This window comes from Dermacentor albipictus, chromosome 1, assembly GCF_038994185.2.
Source record: "Dermacentor albipictus isolate Rhodes 1998 colony chromosome 1, USDA_Dalb.pri_finalv2, whole genome shotgun sequence".
Taxonomy (NCBI): domain Eukaryota; kingdom Metazoa; phylum Arthropoda; class Arachnida; order Ixodida; family Ixodidae; genus Dermacentor; species Dermacentor albipictus.
Window position 1 is genome coordinate 91129426 of NC_091821.1, and position 22187 is coordinate 91151612.

At 41.7% G+C, this 22187-nt stretch overlaps 1 protein-coding gene across 3 annotated transcripts; it reads right to left on the bottom strand.

Moving 5' to 3' along the window:
- Window positions 1-256: 256 nt before the first annotated feature.
- FucTB (alpha-(1,3)-fucosyltransferase 10) lies at window positions 257-18568 on the bottom strand. Of its 3 annotated transcripts, none has more exons than XM_065455084.1 (7): window positions 18408-18568; window positions 18290-18338; window positions 15812-15963; window positions 11807-11932; window positions 11428-11705; window positions 7235-7372; window positions 257-413 (listed from the first exon to the last, which is right to left on the bottom strand). In XM_065455084.1, exons 1-7 carry the CDS (start codon window positions 18519-18521, stop codon window positions 335-337), a joined length of 936 nt encoding a protein of 311 aa, XP_065311156.1. In that variant the 5' UTR covers window positions 18522-18568; the 3' UTR covers window positions 257-334. The 3 variants fall into 3 exon arrangements, with proteins under 3 accessions (XP_065311156.1, XP_065311157.1, XP_065311155.1); XM_065455085.1 differs by lacking the exon at window positions 257-413 and adding an exon at window positions 1767-3574; XM_065455083.1 differs by lacking the exon at window positions 257-413 and having other exon boundaries at window positions 3621-7372.
- Between the last annotated feature and the right edge of the window lie 3619 nt (window positions 18569-22187).

The window sequence follows — 22187 nt, forward strand, 5'->3', positions numbered from 1 at the left end:
ATTGCTGAAACAGAGCAGCTCAACCTGCAGAGCCACCTCGTAGCTGCTACCTGTGCTGTTTTATTTAGCTGCTGACATGTCACAAAACCAGCCCACATTTCTGCAGTGCACTGGTTACTTTAAATTTTTTTAGTGGCTCCAGCATCAAGCGACACTTTCGTTTTTTTGCGCAGTACTTCCAGTTCACCTCCCAAGATGACCCGGGATAAAATTCAAAATAAACCAGTACAACATTCATGGGTTTCATTATAGATACGATATCGGAGCTTAAGTTTATTTAAAAGTTGAGTTACTGAAGTGTCTGGAATAATCATAATTAATTAGAAATCACTGATTACCACTCACTAAAGCACAGAATCATAGACTTTAGAGACCCTCCATGCGAGCACGATTTTGGCAAAATTCCTGGAAACCTGGAAGTAGACAGCGGTAGTATTGATGTCACTAATGATGTCACACACAAGAGGGTGGCATGATATTTAACCGGCTAATTAATGCATAACAGTTGCCTGGCATAGATTGAACATCTGCCTAGCAGAATGGATGTGATGTCACTCCCTCCTCTCTCGCTTCTGCACTCCTGGTGCGCACCTGCTCACTCGCTTGCTTGCAATAGCTGCACGCACGCTCGTTACGTGCTCTGACATCAGCATTGGAGAGGGCGCATAAGGTGCGCTTCGTGCAACGCCCGCTAGGGCGCTACGCCCTACCAGGTGGCACGCACTGCACTTTCTTCTTGCCCTCCCTTGCTCCTCGTCCGCATATCATGCCAGGGAAAGACGTTCGCTCGCTTAACCTAAAGAGCACCAATGCCGAGGTGTGAGTGTCACTAAGAGACACCTAAGTCAAATATTAGGGTTGCTTACCATTTTTCTTTTTTTTCTACGTGACTGAGGAAGTCAACAATGCCAAGTGCTTTATTGAATTGTACAGACCAAAAAGTGAAATTTTAGTGCTGACAAAATGGTGATAAGCACAAATTGTAAACATTATGCAGCTTCCATGTGCCGTAGCAGTCAGTCTTATGCAAAGCATTTTGTAGGCTATCTAGCCAAGTTTGGGGCTGCTCAAACTGTTTCCAGATAGCACAACATGTCCATGTAAGGTGAGCAATGGTGTGTGTAATAAAAGTGTGTGTGTGAGAAGGACAGCATAATGATGATAGCACGATGACTGATTTATTGTACTCTGACGAAGACCTGTTACAGCCTGTTTTGTACAACATGGGCTTATCCCAAATGTAGTGCACTGGGTAGAATGGGCCGAGATCAAAGGTGATGCAATGTCAGATATTGTCTCAAAGCATTACTTGCCATAGAGAAGCAGTAATAACATTGTAAAAATGAGAAGGACTGAAAAACAGTCAGTGTTGAGTAAGCATGCTTGGTTTTCACCATGTCCTACGACTGAATCATAGTATGTATGCTTAGCACAGCAGGTGTGAAAACACTGCCTGCACCAAAAGCATGGGGACTGCATTTCACGTTGTAGTGAAATGTCAAACTCCGGCAGTGAAGCAAAGAAATACCAAGAAACGGCGAATAAATCATTTTTAGGACTAATAAAACAGCAACATCACACGTGTTCATGGAAGACTAAAAGTAGTATGTAACAGTGCAGCTGAGAACAAACTGTCACAACACTTTGCACTTGCATGCTTACAGCTGCTATCTGAGTGACAGGAACCAAAACACTCAAGCTTGCCACTGCAATGTACAGTCGGCGTCATCCTTATGTAGAGCATGGGAATGGCAGCCTTCGGGGGGTGCTCAGGAGTCAGCCAGCGATGTCTAATGGTAGTTGCTGGGTGCAAACGTGCCTAGCAGCTACCGTTAGATGCCGGGCCCGGCAGCTGGCGTTCGATGTCGCTGGCTGTCTCCCGAGTGCCCCAGAGGCCGCCGTTCCTGCGCTGTACACAAGAGTGACGCCAACTGTACTTGTCTATTCACTGCAGACATAGAATTATGGCTAGTTAACAATGAAAAGATGAAAACAGCCTTCTCAGTAATATACAGGGTGATCATTTTTAAGTTTTATGGAATTCTTTAAATTCGCCTGCGGCAGGTAGCAAAATTCTTGTCCTTGAGCAGTATTATTTGGAGGCGGGCATTATTAGCGCAAAAAAACGAAACATATATTCAATTAATTAACATAAATTCACTAATTAACTTCTTAACAAATTACTTTACGGCACGCATTACACTTTACGCATTGTAGCTGGTGAGTTTGCAAGACGTATCCGCTTGAAATTAATTTCCAAGATTGCACCAGTTTCGAGATATTATTTCCCAAAGTATGGGATGAAATACAAGGGCATTCCAGTTAGTTTTGGGCTTCAATGCATGAAAGAATGTGTTCTTAAAAAAGTAAGTGGAACAAGAGTGCATTTTTTACAGCGAGTCCAATGGCGTATATCTCCAAACTGGTGTCATTTTGGAAATTTATTCCATGAGGATATGCCTTGCATGCTCACCGATTAAAATTTGTAAATTGCAATATGTACCGTAAAGTAATTAATTCAGTAGGTGATTAGTGATTTTCGTTCATTAGGTCAATATGTGTTTCAATTTCTCGTGCAAGTAATGTCCGCCTCTCTGAATAATCCAAACTCAAGGACTAGAATTACGTAATCTGCAGCAAGCTATTTTTTTATATTTTATAAAACTTAAAAATGATCACCCTGTAGAGCAACTTCATAAAACATCTTGAATTCGCACAAGTTTAGCGGCTGAAAATTGTAAGCGGATTAAGTAGTTAATGTAAGTAATAAAGTAAACAGCCATAACATTTCTTTTATTAAAACAGCTTTTTTAAACAACAAAACAAGTCTGCAATTCTTAATTCATGAGACTGCTATCCGACACAACATTTAACAGCACCAAATTTAAGAAGACAAAGGAAAGAAACATGAGTTAAGTTATGCTGGCAGATTAGTTTTCTCAAGCAACATGGCAAATTTACCAAGAACAGGGATAGAATATGCCACAAAATAAGGTAACAGTGAAAGACTGAGTGACATTTTTCTATTCCTGTGCTGGTCCGCTGTAACATATTGAACCCTTGTAAATGGTAGAGGTTAGCAAGTTATAGGTAACAAAAACAGCTAATATCGCATTGTAAGACAAAATAAAATTCAAGTAGGTAGTTCTTATATGCATTCCTTGCAGGAAGATCACCCACAACTATGAAAGATGTAAGAAATAAATAAAAGGAACTACAGGTGGTGCAAATGTTCTGCTATTAAGCAACCTGGTGCTTGCACTAGCTTTCACAGAAAGGCCATGGCAATATTGTTTCTTAAATTCTTTATAGAGCATTTTCTATAATATGTATGCAATTTGGCTGTGATGTCAGTACAACACCTAAATCACATCAACGATAGTTTCCCATATTTGTGGTTGTGTAGCTCTTCTTCAGCGGTTGTCTGTGTTACTTTCAAGCATCATTTCCATTTCATACCTCGGCGTAAGACTTCTTCAAGCATCAGAGAAGTATGCCTGGAAGTTATCGGCTGTGTGGCGCCGGTTGTAACACAAACATTGCCATTGTTAGGAGCTGCACTGGCAAGGGCACCCTGGCACAACCAGAAAAGCACATTTGAAGAGTGGCGAACACAAGCATCCAAAAGCAGACCAGGTGCATTTACTTCACAGAGGACATACATATAGACGAGAGCAGAAGGCTGTAATTTATAAGAATCCATTTAATTTTTTAACCCGTCATCTTGGCTCAGACGACAACATGCTGTGTTTATTGGCAGAATCGGCAAGTTGGCATGATGAATGATGAAAGAAAGGTGAATGAAAAGATTGCTACAAAATACGGCCCCAGATCAAGGGCTACAAATTTTAGGAGGCTACTTAACTCACCAGCAGCCTCCTGAGCTACAGATAGTGAAATGTCTTCGACAGAAACATATCATTGTAGGAGAATGTGAAAAAAGTTGGAGATTTCACAAGCACCCAATATCACTGGTGACTTTTTCTAGCAGTCTAGAAACTGAGCGGTTGACAGGGCAACCACTACAGAAACGGATAGCAATCAACGAAAACCTAGCTTGGTTGTCACTGTTTTCATTCTGCATTGCCCAATCACTCTCAAAATCGCTGACATGCCGATAACCTTTAATACTAGCCCAAAATAATGCCTGTGGAATGCCATACAGATATGCTATCTTCCTCTGCTGCAGATGCCAGTGAGGCATTTAATGAGAAGGCTCTGCTGCCATGGCTGTAGCTGATGCCTGGAGTTTTGTGCAGTGCAACCTGTACCCGCACAGCAGGCATTGAAGAGGCTTGTTCACATGTTTGACTATGTAGGCATGACATACTGACCATTTTGCTGTTTATAAACAGAGACATTGGCAAGCTTCCAGTTTTCCCCCGCATAGAGTGGGCAAGATAGACAATGGCAAACCACAGTGGTGTGGCAAAACAGAATCCCACAGATTTTCAAGTCTTCCTCTGCAGTTTATCACAGATTTACAAATCAATTCTGCCATATATTACATCAAAAACTATGCTCAAAGCATAATATGCATTTATTGTATTCAAAAACATAGAAAGGGGCGTCTTGTACACAGCCAATTTGAAAATATTTTTTTTTGTGCCATAGCAGGCTGATGAAACGCGGGACAAAGTTTCTTGGTGTCGCAGGCTCACTGCTGCCAAGGCACGTGTAAAACCATATGTAGAAATTCACCCTTGAATGTTAGTATCATTGCGCTTGTTTTGTTGTCTTTTTTAGCGCAGCCATGAGCCACACCATTGGCCTGACGCACAAGTGAATAATAAGACCAGTTTATATATTTTAGCTAAGTTCACTTCTATGTCCAAACACTGCACCCCATGAAACAGTTGTGTCGAAGTGGCCACACCACATTAGATGCATGAGAAAATGAGAGATGTTGGCTTAAATTACCAAGCAGATCACACTGTTGTCTGCTGCAGAACAACCAAAAATATCACATTTGGCACTAATTCCAACTGAAGCACCGCAACACCACATCGCAACCAGGTTTAACCTTAAATGGTTGAAATGACCTAACTTGGTGTGTGTGGTAAGAACTTTTGTCTTGTGGGACAGGAATAAGATGCATTACAATTAGCACCATCAAAAGAAAAACGCAATGCAGTCAGTAGCTTTTGTTATGTTCTGGGCCACTGTAGATATGCAGCCATGACAAAATGTAGCAGTTGTAGTAAAACTTAAGTTTTGAAATTTGGAGCGTCATGGCAGTGATGTCATTTATGTCTCAATCTGCATGCTAAAGAAATCATGTTTGCCACAAATACGCTACTACTGCAAAGTAAAGGGTGAGTTCCAGGATTAACAACCGGTCTAACCTGAGTTAAAGGGACACTAAAGGCGAACGCTAAGTCATGCTAAAGTGATAGATTAGTGCTCGAGAATCTCTAAGGTGTCAATATTATCACGAACAGAGCCTTAATAATAAAAAAATCAAGGTAAATGTAGGACATGATTAGACACTCCCCAGGGACATTCAAGCCCTTGCCCGATGACGAAAGCACTCCTGAGTTAAATTCTGTCACTAGTACTCAACTACTCATTGCAAAAAACATCCTCATATTGTATAATAAGATGAAATAAAATGTTACTTGTCCAGTTCCATTTCATGTTTAGAAAAAAGAACTCATTGAAATTTCCATTGCCAACGACACGGGCGGTCGAAAGGTTTCGTTTTTGCTCGACTCTGTGCAGCCCACGCTTTCACATTTCAATACTTTCCTGGTCACGTAGTGCTGCAGTGGTTTTGCTGGCTTGCGAAACTCGCACAAACTGCAAGAGCAGAGAATTCAACTTCCATGATGTCGCGGGATACCCGAACAGTCTACGCCAATTTACCAAAAAGCAGCTGCAGCGGTGAATCCGCCGCTCTGTCTTGGCTCGGTGCCACCGTCTGTCGGGCGCAGTTTTACTCACCGACGGCAACAAAGGGCGGTGATGGCGTATGCAACGTGACCACTCCCCCGATTGGGTGGCTTTTCAGACCCTTCAGATACAAGTTTCTCGTAAACTAAGTCTTGGCACGAAACAAGCATTGCAATGTTTCTGGAATGGTATTTAAACAGTTCACGTCGATTTAGTATTTGCCTTTAGTGTCCCTTTAATGTTTGCTTTCAATGTCTTTAAACAAGCCATGCTGGAGAAACATCAAAGAATGCATTTGTGTGAAAAGATTGCTGAAACATTCTCAGAAAAATTCGAATGAAATAAAAAGCTACATTATGACATTATCCTGCACATGTGATTGCAAATGAAGGATAGGAATTAAGTGCAATGTTTAGCCTGAAGCCTTGGAAAAACAAAATTAAGCCTCAGTCAGACAAAAGCTTGCATAACTCCTACTGTATTTGAGCAGTATGTGCATGCTCTATGCTCCAGAATGCACTGGCGACTTTTACTAGTGGCTGCTTGGTGCAAGGCAGGTTTCTTAAAACATGCAAAAGAAACAACTCTCTATGCAGTAGTGCATGCTCATAACTTCTGGACCATAGGAACTGGTAAATGTTGTTGCTTCAACCTGAAGTGCAGTCAACATGTTGTACACAAATTTGGAAAGGTTGCACATACATGTTGATGCATAATACAAAATTAAATTGTCTTTACTGAATACTTGTAATTAGCTGCTTTAATATGTACATTCCCAGGTTGCTAAAAATGAATGCAACATCATCAGTTTTTTATATGTGATGACCCTGCCTGCAGTAAGCTCAGAATCTTATTCTGTACATCCTGCTCACCAAAGGCCACATTTGCCAGAAGTAGGTCCTCAAGTACCTTTGCCTCAGTGTTAGCTTGCCTGTACAGCTGCTTCCAGAAACTTTCGCCTGGTCTCTTTAGCATGGCCTGAGGCATGTCACAGCTGTAGTGGCTAGCATTGGCAATGAAATTCTCAATGCCTGGGTTCTTCAGCCTCCTCCAAACCCTTGAGCAAATGAGGCATTCAAATTCCTCCACAAAGCTTGGCCTTTTATGGTCATTCACACCCCACCTACGGTTCTTCATAGCACTCAAAAGGGCCTTGTTAGTGACTCTGCTGTGCATTTTGTGACCTAGAAAACTTTCATACAACATGTCATTACCATCTATTTTCTTGATTGCCTCTGCTAGTTCTTTAGGGCTACTGTAGTTAGCAATAAGAATGGCACTGTCAGCATAATTTGGTAACCAATCAACAACTGATGGTGACCCAAAGTAGATAGGCACTGACCCAACAATGAGTGGTCGCCACAGTTTCTCAGTGATGTAGTCCTCACAGACATAGTTTTCAATGGCAATGTGAAACTTGTAGCTTGCAAGAAGGTGCCAAAAGGCTTTGTTGTCCATAGCATCCATTGCATTCGCCAGCCTGCAGATACAAAAAGTGATTGCGCAATTCAACAGGCAATCCTTACATATCCATATGCATACATAAAATAATATGAGTGAGCCAGGTCATATTTCTGGAGCTTAAAAACACTCAGTGGAAGTCTTCTGATGTAAACACATGCTTATTATACATTGAAATGCCAGCGGCTTATATTGCTATGTGCATTCAATGTGTGTCCCTTGAACGATTGATGCGCACAATCACCCTGTTGAAGATCACGAACTGGACCCCTGGCCCAAGTGGTTACTTACACTAGTCAGTGCTGCAATCGCTTGTGTAAATACATCTTGTAAACAGTTGACAGTATGTATAATAACTGTGTCAATCATGCAATTGCGTAACACTTTGATGGAGGTGTACATTCCCGTCTTCACCACAGTGGCTGCACCATCCACCTATCAGCCATGGCTTTCAGTGACGACACCTCGTCTCCACCTACAACTGCAGCTCAAGCAACAACATACGTCATGCTTTCACAATCCCCACCATTCTGGTACATTCTCTGGACAAGAACGTCTTCATGTCAAGGACTGGCTAGGCATGTATGAGCATGTTAGCCAGCACATTGAGTGCACAATGCTTGTGAATGCAATTTTTTACTTATGCAGAACACCGTATGTTTGGTTCTAAACACATGAAGACGAGCTCTCTATATTGGGTACTATCAAGGAGAAGCTCATCACTTCTCATTTGGAAACCTACATGGTTGCCAACTCACTGCAAAAAAAGAGCTCACTACCCGCATACAGTAATTCACCGAATCATATGCCTTGTAACATACAAGATGTGCTAGTTCTTTGCCGAAAGGTAGATGAGAAAATGGCCAAGATTGAAAAAGTGAGCTACGTCCTAAAAGTTGTCTATCACAGACGACATGTTCAATTTAAGTGGAGCACACCTTAAATTGGTGTAGTGGTGGTAACCTTAAGGATTAGGTCACTCTGCAATTATGCCACGCAGGAGTGTGGGACACCTAGAGAAATATGACAACTGACTGACATGACTAACTTCAAGATTTAATAAATTTTTATTGTTACATTAAGTTTGAGAACACATGGTAACAGATCTTTGTGACTCACATTAAGTGGCCCAAACTGCCACACTAACCTCCTGCCAGAGGTAACAATGTCATCACCAACACCGATCTACCTCCTCTTAATTATTAACCCTGCTTTTCCCCAAGCCACTGCACTAATGAAAGGTAAATTTATGACCCTCATTATGCAATCTTCGGCCATGAAGCTTCCTAAAAAGATCGAAAGAGGACAACAGTGTGGAGCTGGAATCATTTAGCTCCTATAATAAGCACATAGTATATTGATATTTTACTTTCCCATTATAAATAAGCTAATAATGAGCAAGCAACACTCCCCACAGTGACTTATTTCTGACAGCAAACTATTTTATTCTATAGTAAGCACTGAAAACAAATAGCATTGCATAGAGGTAAAAATAAAGATGGTCTAATGACTCTTTCACAACCCACTAACTTCAAGAATGTTAACAACGCCCTGAACCACTCCTCAGGCTTGGTGAAATAATATCTTCCGCGGGTAGCATATGCTGGTGTGAACATCTCAGCAAAGTTTTGCAATTGTACGCGGTGCATGGAGCTCGCAAGCAGATTGCGAAGTCACCTTTCTTTCAAATGCTCTCTTTTCAACAGAAGGCCCTGTCCTCACTCTCTTCTCGACACCTTACTTCATCACTGGATGCTTTATTTTTTCAGTCCCTTAGACGGCTGCTATTTTCCGAGAGCGTACATCAAGCTGCGGTTGCCTACATGGCGTAGATACCATGGCTGCCACAGGGTGCCACCACGAGTCCACTGGCTAAGCACACTGCAGCTCGCTGAGTACAACCACATTCAGCTTATGCTTAGCGAGTCGTAGGCACCAAAGGCAGAAATTGTGGCGTCTACGTTAACATTCAAAATGAAATTTGAACTGCGCGCCACAATGACATTTAGAAGGCGGCGTGTTGTGGGCAAACCCCGGGCAAACCCCACTCTGTCATAGAAGCTTCGCAGTGCAAGGCACTGAAGAAGGAGCGGGAGCACAGCCGAGGCACTGTTTGACTGCCATAACTCCACTTCTGCTAAATGCATTGAAGTACTTTTTGCAGCAAGGTATTTCAGAAATAGCCTATTTTCACTTCAAATGCCTTTCTCCACTTCCATAAAAAGTGATTCAGGAATCTTTTAATGTGTGCAGTCACAAGCATTTTCAAAGTCAATTTCATCCTAGATGGTGTAATACATGTAATTTCTGTGATTGTTCAACCACGATGTTGGAGCTTAAAAAAAATTAAATTATGGGGTTTTACGTGCCAAAACCACTGTCTGATTATGAGGCACGCCGTAGTGGAGGACTCCAGAAATTTCGACCACCTGGGCTTCTTTAACGTGCACCTAAATCTAAGTACACGGATGTTTTCGCATTTCGCCCCCATCGAAATGTTTGAGGTTCTGACAGAACATGTGACAGAATGCCACATTTCCCTCTAATAATTACTGCGGAAGACTATAGTAGGTTTCAGTGTTTTCGGTTTTTACTTGCCCAAGATCTCGCATACTTTTTCAATTTTTATTTCTAACCGTAAAATTTTTTTGTGAATATATTTTTCAAGATGAACTCTCACTGGCTTTTCTCGTTGGATAATTTTTCGTATCAAGGTTACGCATTTTATTCCTTTTATTGTGATAGCAGTTATATAGACACTCCAGGTGAATTTCCGCCGCCACCATCACTATGATGTTCCATATAAAGTTCCAGTGCAACAACATTGCGGCTGTGTGGCCTATGCCATAGATGCCAGCGAACACTTGTGAGGATGAGCCGAAAAATATGTTGTATATTTATGCGACGGTGTCTTCTCGCGCTTGCAAGTGAGGAAGGTGGGGCGGGTGTGTGCCATCTTCTTCCGCGCACTAGGAGGGGAGGGGGATAGGAGGGAAGGGGCAAGTTAGTGTGCATCCTCTCTTCTACTCCAGCTGCGGTGGCTGAGAGCAACCATGCACGTCCTATCTTGGAGGCAATCTGTGCTGGGTTCGAAGGCTAGCCGGCCAGATGTAGCTAATGGCTTCGTGTGCTGTGTGTGCTCGCGCACCTAGTTTGCGTTGAAGCGAAAGGCAACACGAAGGGGAATTTGTGTGCTGCTGCTGCCACTCTTCACCATGCCAGCATCCTGACAGCGAGTGTCCGCAGTCCAGTCAGATATGTTCATGTTTGCCTTGCATGTGTGACAATGTGCTTGTTAATTTAGTCAGTAAGCGAATGTTCACAGCAGCTTATGCAGCTGATAAAATGATTAAGCTAACTTCATACACCTGTCTCATAATTTGATATTGCAATCAATGCTTTGCCTGTTGGGCAAAAGTGACTTTTCCTTTGGTGAATGTCTGGTTCACTCATTTTCTTGACACTGAAAGAAGCTGTATAACTACAGCTCATACTCTTCAACACCATAGTTGTACCTGATACACAGAATAACAGCTTTTTTCGAAGCATTCTAGCAAAGGCGCAACACCACAGCTACAGCAATGCATCTATGCAGGAACTGAAAGCGAGTGTCATATGATATTCAGACACAAATAGAATGGGAGTTCATTCATAACATTACATCGATAAAGAACATCAATGAATGAAATACTGAAAAAAATGACAAGGTAGATACGACCTTGTGCTACCATCAGTGAACTTGCCCAGTTCATCCACCATGGTGGATGAACCAAACCATTACATCATGAAATGAGACTGTAAAAATGCAAAACATGGCCTTCATATTCACTGTGTGGATACAGTGCAGTGCCACTACTGTCATTGTTTGTCTTTAAAACAGCATTTAATTTTTGTTGTCGCTTGTTCTCACAATAAAAGGCTAAAAGAAATACCTCAATTATGCACACATGCATGGTCTGTATTTTTTCATTTTTATAAGCGAGAGAGCTCTGACACTAGTTTTCCCCACTATATGCATGCCACAAAAGAGCCAGCCAATGAAGTATATGTCACACAACTTGTTTGCGTACTTACTCTTTTGGAAGGTCTTTGTTGTGGAGGCACTTTCCATAAGAGTCAATGCTTACATAATTCATTAGTTCGGAGACAAATGAATCTCGTTCAATTGGTGTGTTGCAGTCTGACTGAACGTAGGCAATCAGTGACTGGTTAGCCTGCGCTCTTGTCTTAGAGGAGGTCTCAACAAAGAACTCCTTGCTTGTGAGGTCAGCAATATAGTTAAGATATTGCAGAGTCAGAGGAAGGTCAGAGTTTCTTCGAAATGTTGAAGTATGGTTGAACCAGCGAAGAACCTGAAACACAAAACAGATATACACAAATGAAAGTAAGCCACTATATGAAACCTTGGTGCCTGGATGAGTGTAAAAAGTCTGACATGCACTAGAACCCTTACATTTGACATGCAGAAGATGAAGTTGTTCTTTGGCGATTCTTCATGAAGCAAAGCCCAGTCATGATGAGTTTTTCTGGGCAAAGGCAGGTCCCCTATTTCAAGTTCACTTCCATAAAACATCACAGCCTGCGAAAAGGACACACCTTGCTACAGTGCCAGATTATAAACAAGTATTTATTGTCCCTATTATTAAACTCACAGTAATGTAATACAACAGAAGTTTATTCAGAGAAGCTAAAAAAATTGTTTCAATGCTGATTACTGTTATATCCACATCAGAATGGACAAAATAACAAAAGTAGATGTGAACTACAATACTTATTAAATGTAAAGAGGCATGACCGCAAGTTACCTGCTCCTCCCTAACTTAAGAGCCAAACGAGTATAAAAAAAAAATTATTCAAAGATATAGCATGGTCCAAGGAGGTGGCAAATAACTTGAAACAAGCAATCATTGTTTTAGAATGCATTAGTTGAAGCATAACAGCCATTGCAGTGTGTTTCCTGTCTGTTTTCTTTAATTTTGCAGGCACATGCATGATCTTGGCACTTCCCCCTAGTTCACCGAAATGAGCACATGCATATCATATCTGCTGTATAGACTCAAGTAAGGGTTGCACTTTTTTTATCACAATTTTGACGAGGTGCGGCCCTTACACGGGACCAAACCGTTTGGTTCTGTCCCGTCCAAGGGCCGCTACTAGATGGCTGTAGATGCTATATGCCATTACTAGTAGCGGCACGCAAAAGTATGCAGCACGCGAAAATACGCCGATGCGCTCACACAGCATCGGGGGGGGGATTGCTGCTCCATTGGAAATCTTTTTCCCAAATATTGGGCTGCCAAGTTGAGGGTGCGCTGTTTGTACGAGTCTATACAGTAACCCTCACTGAAGAGAGGGAAGTGGTATAAAGAAGTAACAATTACTTGTGCTCACGTGTCATCTGGTGTTTTTCAGGACAGCGTGCGCAGTCCTTTATTTTTTTTTAATCTTCATTAATGATATGTCGTCCTGTGTTTTGTCAAAAATAAGACTCTTCGCTGATGACTGCATAGTTTATTGCAGTATTACACTGACGCTCACCACAAGGCTTAGAAAACTGACTTGGATGCCAAGAGTTCATGGTGCTCATCCTGGTTAAAGCCACTTAACCTCTTGAGAACCAAAGTCATGTCCTTATCTAATCAGTATTTAATGACTCTTACCTCTTATTATTTATATAACAGCCTCGTTGAACATACCACCACTTACAAATACCTTGAAATTAATTTCAAGTCTGATTTAAGATGTAACTATCACATTAATTTAACTCTGGCTTCAACCAATTGCTCATGCATTATGCTTAAGCGTAACTTAAAGGAGGCCCCATGCACTTAAGCAAACTGGCGTACATCACACTTATTCGCCCCAAGATTTAATATGCTTCTGCCATTTGGGATTCTGACCAAGCATACTTAACATCAAATCACTTCAAAATCAGGCTGTCTGGTTCATTTTCTTTACAGTGAAACTGTATATGGCTAGGTTCTGGAAAAAATTCCGTGTGCCTATCAAGCCATGTAGATAGAGAATTTTTCCCTATACGTGTGCTGATCCTGAAGACAGTGCAATACTGGGCTGGGCTGACCCGCGGTGGAGGTGAAGAAGGCTTTAAGCACTCTGCCAAGTTGCAAAAATAATAAGAAAAATAGGTTTAATATCGCAGGCTCAAATACAACCCGTATCAGATATTAAGCTGATAAGGAGAAAATACTACACTTTGACCCGCGCTGGCCATGTCTACGTTCGCACCGCCCTCTCTTTGTCAGCGTTCCAAGCGCTTGCGTGTCTCCTTTCCTTTCCTTCCACTCTCCTGTAGTGGCAGTCTAGTAAGTGTGCTGCCCACCAGGACCGTGAGGTGGAAAGAAATGCAAACTGTCCACGTGGCCCCGATCCCGCAAACTTGGAATGTTTCACCGGAGCAACGGCCAAGTTTCAGAGTGAGTTTGTGGTGAACCAATTTTGTGTGGCCTGTGTTGTGTGTGATCGCTTGTGGTTTTTGAGTGACCTCACAACCATTACTGCACTGCGGGACGTCAACCAACGCACAATCGCCTTGGCTACGGTGAAGCAGTGTGTGTTCTTGGAGTGCAGTGAGGTGCATGTCTGTTCTACGTGCCATGATTCGTTAGTAAAAGGAGTCGTGCTTCGTTTTGCAACTATACATGGGTATGTATAGCCCCGGTGCCCCATCATCTTCTGAGGCTCAACATTGTGGAGAAGCGACTAGTCGCGCCTCGCCTTCCATTTGTGTGCATACAGCGTTTGATGCACGGCAATGGACAGTTCACCATTAAGGGGCCCACACACACAGCTTCACTTGTCATCCACCTTCATAGAGTGGAATGGCACCCTGAATTTTTTTTCCAGATTATTCATGCCATAGTGTAACATACTTAAAACAATGTGACAAGTGAAAACTGTCATCAAACCTCTGTGAAATTGCTCGCCTCTAGCTCTTTTATAAGTTATACAAACATGCATCACTGCGCGATGAATTTTTTCAACCAACCTCAATCATTTTCCCTCGCCATGATCATTCATGTAATGTCAAGCAAATCACTTGTCACACATCCTTTTTCACCTGTTCATTTGTACCTCGAACCACGACTGACTGGAATAATCTACCATTGCACATTGCAACCGAACCTGATGTTACTAAATATTGAGTGCTACTGTGCAGTCGTGCCATATAGTAGTCAAGTTTAGCCCACGTTATGCATGGATATTTTGGTAACATTTTCATGTATATTTATTTAAGCTGTTATATAGCTCTCGCCAGTAATATCTATTGTGTAATTATACTAGATATGTTACCCTGCACCTTTTTGTTTTGCTGTAGCACTTATATCCTGTAATCATTTTGCTTTCTTTGGCTTTTCTATTTTTGCACTAGTGAACCATTACTTCAGTGTTTGTCCCCACTCCTGTGAGGGCCCTTAAGGGTATTCATCACAAATAAATAAACGTATAAATGCACAAGGTTGCAATTGGTCACGTCTACATACAATCTTTGACCACAGTAATATGTTAGCTGCAATATTTTATTGAAAAGAAAGGGTGACCTACATGCACATAAATATAGCACAAAACTGTAAACTACATGATGATTTAAGCCCAATCTATATATAGTGCTTGTGACAATAGCTGCTATAAGCACCCTGCATAATCTAGAACCAAACTGGTGTTGAATGTGCTTTGAATATGGTGGCAACCTTAGAGCAGGGGGAAAGAATGGTTGCTTGCTCATGGCTGCAATGTTTGGCCAGGTGCATGCAGGAGCAACATCATTCACATAAAAGAGGATGATGGCCGGTGCACCCTTGCTCTTCTGCTTCGAATGTCAGTGATTCCACTGCACAAAAGTTAAGGAAGATTATAGTGAAAAGCAGGTCTTCAATCTTGCCCATGTGTATGCCACAATGGTAATGTGGACTGTGTTGCAGCTGCCACACGGTGGACATGCAGCAAGCAAGGTGCACATGTCAACTGAACTTGTAAAGGAAGAACGGAAATGAGCATGACTTAAAATTCTGTGTGCACGTGTGCTCAATCAGGTATTTCCATTTCTTGTGTGCAATATTGTTTGATCTCACATCACAACTTTCCAATTAAGCATGCCATGTACATAGATAAGCAATGAATGTAACTGTCACTGTCATCATTGGCTATTACTCTTAAGCTAAATTTTTGGGCAAGTTCCGAGATACTTTACTATCGCTTTATGCAACAGAAAACAAGGAATCTAAATGCATCCAGCCGCAACTCAGGCTTTGCAAGACCGTAAGAATCAGGTGCTTAGTTTGCAGTTTCTAACTACGTTCTAGGAGGCTTTCCGTTTAATTACCAGGGTACACTATACATGCTCACATGTTTCAGAGCATGGAAGTTTCATAGTCATGCAGAAGCGTGAATCTACACTGTACTCTGTTATCCGAAAGATGCTTGCAGTGGGCACACTCACTTGCAAGTTCGTATGGTTGAAAAATATCCGGTCTTCTGTAAAGAAGCATCTTTTGTTGCCACATGTCTTCGTATGACCAGCTTGTTTGGTGAATGGTGTCCACCAGAGTATGATCGGATCAGAAACATTTTCCAGCGATCCCGTGTAATGACCTGGATATGAGAGTTCAAATCGTTACGTACTAATATGATTTTCAGGCAGTGCTGTCAAAAGAAAATGAAAAGTGCGATTCTTGCTTAAAAGATGACACTAAATGTTACGCCTTTGCAATATTTTATGTCTTTAATGTTTATTTTATGCCTTCGTAATCCTTCAGTCTTTATTCGGGTCACAGGACCATCACACTTCAAAACAGTGTGCGGAGTACAACAGATGGAGCAGTTCAATATTAATTGTACAGAAGCAAGGTAGGCAAGTTGGTTAAGATTCATCGTATGTTTGTTAACAGCACAAAGGGACATAGACAAAAGGCAGAAACATGACAACACAGCCGCTGACTCACAACTAATACTTTGTTCAGGAAGTTCACATACATGTATAGGAAGTCCAGAAAACTGGGACATGCGCAGGACATATGATATGCTTCGATGTAATTATCAGTACTGATATAAATAATGAAATTCTTTCTCGTGAAGAATGACCAATGGTTCACTTATACATGCGTACCCCTAATCTTTATGTTGTATGCTTCTGCTATTTCTCTTGCCATCTGGCTTGCGTATTTGAAGATAACACAATCGCACAAGGTTAGAATGCCGTTCCAGGCCATGGTGTGTGCAAAGGGAAGCTGGCAGTTAAATGTGTCGAAGTATCTGCAGAAAAAGCTTGAGCGCCTAAAAACTGTTGACCTGTTTCGAGTTGCAAATTCTGATCCAGTTTGCAAGTACTTGGAAAGTAAAATGACAAACATTCACAGTGCCTTCAGTATAGAGATATAAAACCTATACTACTCTCTACCATATGCTCAGGTTCTTAAGTACATAAAAGAATGCCCAATTTACGACAATGACGAACAAGGCTTCATAGGGGGCTGCCGTATTTCGACAGAAGCCTTTCTCGAGTTGTCTTTTTATTTCGACTCTACATTCGTTTCATGGCGTGGTAATGTTTTTGTAAAAAAATCTGGCCTGTGCATAGGCTTGTGCGTGGCACCTATTATCAGTGACATTGTTCTGGGTTTTACTGACAGACAACTAGAGCATCACCTCAGAGAGCTTTCCTGTCGTGTTTTACATTACGTTAATGACTTCTTGGCTTTTCTCAATAGTGATGTTTGTCCCGCGGTTGTTGACAGCGTTTTGAATGTTTTTAAAGACTACGATATAGGCCTTACCTTCATGCTCAAGGTTCCAGAAAACAAGCAACTTCGGTACCTTGACATTTGTTTAACCTTTCGTGAATGCTATCCTTTCGTGCAGTATCAACCTAGATCTGTGAAACCAATCTTGAGCTATAATTCTGGCCACTCTAAGATTGTAAGGCGGGCGGTAGCAACTACTGTACTCAATGCAGCACTTAAGAAATCTTGTTCACTTATGTGAAAGCCAGCCTTTAATGCACAGATTAAGCGTTTAGTAGGCGCTGGATTTACGAGCACTGTCATTACCTCTGTTTGTGAAGGTATTGTTTCCAGCATTAAGTATGCCCATAGGAAACCTGAATGTAATCAAACTAAGCTAACCAAAAAAAGTCGTGTAGCAATTCCGTACATACACAAAATAGCGCATGGCTTAATGAGTGTTGGTACCAGGTACGGCGTAAATGTAGTGTTTTCTGCAAAAGAAATATCATGGCAGGGCACATCTGTTCTAGAGTTGACAAAATGCTGACAGATAATCAGGCAAAGGGTAGATGTACAGTGAACCATGACAACAAATACACTGCATGTGCAAAAGGAGGTGTGTATGTCATTCCACTGAAGTGTGGTAAAGAATATGCTGGACAAACGAAGCGCTGCGTTTATGTTCGTCTTAGAGAGCATGAATTACGACAAAAAACTGCGCCGCTACATATTCCTGTGCATTGAAAATCATGGCTGTGTCCTTCTCTTTAAAGAAACTTCCATTATCTTCAAACACGCAAGCCTGATGGCACGAGAAATAGCAGAAGCATACAACATAAAGATTAGGGGGGCGCATGTATAAGTGAACCGTCGGTCATTCGTCACGAGAATTTTTTTATTTATATCAGTACTGACAATTACATCGAAGCGCACCATATGCCTTGCGCATGTACCAGTTTTCTGGACTTCGGTTCCTATACATATATGTGGGTGAACTCCCTGAATAAAGTATTAGTTGCGAATCAGCGCCTGTGTTGTCGGGTTTCTGCCTTTTGTCTGTGTCCCTTTGCGCTGTTTCCTAAAGTACGCCGAATTATTAATGCAATTCATGAAAGCGCAATAATCATATGAATGAAAGCCCAAACAAATGTGCATGCAAGAAAAGGCTGATAGCTTCCAAGCGCGCAGAAACTTACTGTGGTCGGTTCGGTAGTGGCCGTAGAAGAGCGGATCGTTCTCAGCATTCTGTGCATAAAAATGGGAATCTAGGTTGTAGCAAAACCGTTGATCAGCAGCGATGCTGTGATTACTTACCGATAATAAAAAGTAAGAGAAACCGCATGAGAATAAGGCAAGGGTCAGTAAAATAAGCGAGGTCCGAACTAAAAACCGCCTTGATCTGAACTTGGCTGCGCAGACAGCCACCATTTCTTGACATACGTGCGCTCGCAGTCTGCCTCTAGTCGGTGCAATTAGCTTTCGGTTTCGATTTCCGTCAACCTGCTTGGTGCTGGAAGAAATCCGAGAACTTTTCAGGAATTTGAGAGAGGGACACGCACAGCTTCTTTTCGGAATAAGATCACGCGCTTTGGAGAAAGGCGGTGCGTGAGTCTATTGGAATGAATGTAAAGGTAAAACATCCGTGCCTCTAGGATGCATTAGATGTTGCTGGCCAACATGTTGACTGCGAAACAAAAACTCGGCTCCGCAAATCATCTCGGCGGTCTCAATAAGCGGAGTTTGCAAAATAAGTTGCAAAATGTGAATCGATATGAAAAGGGTGACTAGTATGGTACTTCTTGTTGTTCCAGTACTGACGTGGGAACCACACTTTCTTGATTTAGAACAGACAAGCTTGTTCATCTGTACTAGGAGGACCCCGTTTATTCATTTATTTAATTATTTATGTATTTTTGGTTGCTGAGGTGCTTTTGCCGTACAACAAAAGTTTCACACACGAACGTTTTTTTCATCCGGCCCTCATCAAAATGTGACCGCCAGAAATCGATTGGGTAAACGTAATGCGAAAGTGGACATTAATTTTTTTTCATTGTCATTCAAATTAAGCAGAAGAGTATAATTTTCTACAGTGCACAGCGGAGGTGTTGGTACAGTGTCATGGAGTCTAGGGGACTAAATAATGTTCCGATGTTGTTGACAAACAGGGGGGGGGGGGAGCGGGATAGTGGAACAGGCCGGGTTTGGGTACCCCAGGTGTGTTTGGCAAAATGGGCGCTGACGGGGGAGAATCTTCTGCTGTCATGTGTGCCGCCAAGTCTGCCGCGGAGGCATTAAGGTATAGGAGGCTACTTTATCATAAGTGTCTTCTCAGGTCTGGCTTAGGATTTAGATATTCCACTGTTTAATATAGGGCGACGAACAGGTTGATATGAAGTTGCATTGCTTGCTATTCATTTTTACGATTTTGACTAGCTGGACAGAGAACACGGGTTCACAACTGGAGCACAGTGACTGATTTACTTTAAATAAAACTAAAAAGGCATGCGAATATCTACAGATGAATATCAAACGTGAACTACGCGCAAATATGTAGCATAACAAGGAAAATGTTCCTAGAGATATTCTAATACAAAGAGATCAAATGCTAAAGAAATGCTAACTATGAGTAATATACGTGAAAATAAGCTAGAGTACAACGTAGAAAGAAGTCTCAAAAATAATATACACATTAAGCAAAAAAAAAGTATGATACAGAAACGAATTGTGTCGTTTTTAATTTTGCCAGCTCAGAAATACTGAGCTGGCAAAATTATCATCAATAACTTTCTTCAAAATATTGACACGTGTACTTGTTTATTTTTTTGGGTGACTGCTTTCACCGTCTAACAAATGTTATCGCTCAGCCTGGGACGCACCCGCATGTATCGGAAGTTTCTCTAATGTTATCGATGGTTCTTTGTGCTGTCTGTTGTCACCGAAGCTTGCTTATCTGACTGCATGTGCGACGCGAATTGTGTAGAACTTTCTGGAAGACACGCGGGCATCAGCGATTACTCTGGAACCTTTGATGACTCATGTATAAAAGCCCGCACGCTTGGCCGGTAGATCAGATTTCGGCGATCGCCGACCGTATTCGCCGCTATCGCTGTGCTTTGAGTGTAACTTGCTTTCGTCGGCACAAGTTCGCCCAATAAAAAAGTAGTTTCGTCATTCGCAGTTTAGCCGCTGTATTATTCACCGTAAGCTACTACGTGACAATATCAGTTAAAGAACTAGGGCTAGCTGAATATCGCTGCCGGAATCCGAATAATTAAATTTTGATAGGTATCTTGCTAGACATATAAACACCAATTTTTCTATTACCTTATTGAAGAAAGGCAAAATACAAATGGGTTGATAGTTAGTCAATAATGAATGGTCTTAATTTTCGGAAATAGTAGCAACCTCTCCTCGTTTTAGCTCATTCGGGAAAATGCCTTATTTCAATATTTTCTTAAATAAAACAAAGAACTTTCAGATGAGCAATCACTTTTTCTATGGTAAGGCTGCATATGCCATTAAGCCACACGCCCCTCACCATGTGTTGTTGGCAGCATGAAAAATGAATGAGGAAGGCTCGTAAAGGAAGCTTCGAAATCGTGGGGCGCGGTTACGGACTGATTGAAAAAGAAATTACTGGGCATCAGCGATTTCTTTTAGATGACTATAACGCTTATCGTCATGTCTGATAAAAGATATCTGATCAACCTTTACGTTTATGTTTAAAAAGTCATTCACAATTTCACATTTTCTTTTACTATTATCTGATCTACATTCAGTTCTCCTCATAATACTGGCGTTTAGCTATCTTCAATTCAGCATTGAGAGTGTTGCAGAACTTTTTGCTTGCAAAGCAGGCGAACATTAAAAGGTCGCTTTTTTGTTCTTTACCAACATTTTCTCGCGCATGCATCGCCTTCAATAATCCACTATTCAACCAGGGGCTTTGAGTGGAGGCATGATTTTCTTTCTTATTTTTGCGTTTCCTTTTGTGAGAATCAGTGTGTGCGGAAGAAAGACAAATTTTGAGAATGCTTTCTGAGGGTCAGTAATAGTTACCGAGGACCAATTGATAGCTGTGGTAGCAACAATTAATCCATCTCTGTCTAAAACACGTTTCATGGATGAAGAAGTGATGCGCACACGAGAAAGGAAATCGAAGTACAAGAATATAGGGTAAAGCGTCAAACTCATCAAGGACATCATCATCATCATCATGATCCGTGATATCCACACTCAAGACACCTCCTTTGAGTGGAAGCTGGCAACAAATTTGACAGTGCAATGTGACCAGTGAGCGGGCTTGCACCACCATTACTACACTTTGTCAATATTGTTACTAGGCACTGCTAACTGCAACTATGAAATAAACGAATAGATTGTAGGGCACAACGCTGTTTTATCATGTAAATTCATGTGTATGCCACCCATGATGATAACGATTTTTTTATGTGTAATGATGTTTCCATGATTTTACTGAGTGCGTCACAACAATGTAATAGTGGATGAGCACAGCGAGCAGCAAATAACCCCATAACCCCGAGTACAAGATTTTTCGCTATTGAGATTTAAAAAAAAGCTGGTGGTCGCGTTCAAGCCATACAGGCTTGCAATGGCAGACATCCCGTCTACGCTAATATGTAACGCCAGCCGATACAAAAACAACGCCACCATATGTTTGCTTGTTTGTCTATTGCAGTACTCAGAACTATACTACGGAAAACAAAAAGAGATTGCGATCATCATCACACAGCCAAGTCTCAGTAGACACACAAATAATTATGGTAGCCTCAAATTGCGCTATTATAAGCAAGAGGACGCGGGTTCGATTTCCGGCCATGGCGGCAGCATGTTGAGGGAGGCAAATGCAAAAAAAAAAAAAAAGCGCTCGTACAGTACTAACATTTATGTGGGCGTTAAAGAATCCCAGGTGGTGGAAATAAATTCGGAGCCCCCCACTATGGCGTCCCTCGTGACCTACTTTTTCATGACCGGGCGGCGTCTAATGAGGCAATCTTGCGAGCACTGGAATTCGCCGGCGCAACGTTTCGGCAGTATAACGGGATATTCTGCAGGCTTTCGAGAAATGTACCT

Coding starts and splice junctions, on each gene's coding strand:
- FucTB (XM_065455083.1), bottom strand. CDS start 18,521: ATGGTGGCTGTCTGCGCAGCCAAGTTCAGATCAAGGCGGTTTTTAGTT. Junction 11,933..15,811: donor TCAACCATACGAACTTGCAA/GTGAGTGTGCCC, acceptor TCCTTTTCGCAG/GCTGTGATGTTTTATGGAAG. Junction 11,706..11,806: donor TCATCTTCTGCATGTCAAAT/GTAAGGGTTCTA, acceptor TTTGTGTTTCAG/GTTCTTCGCTGGTTCAACCA.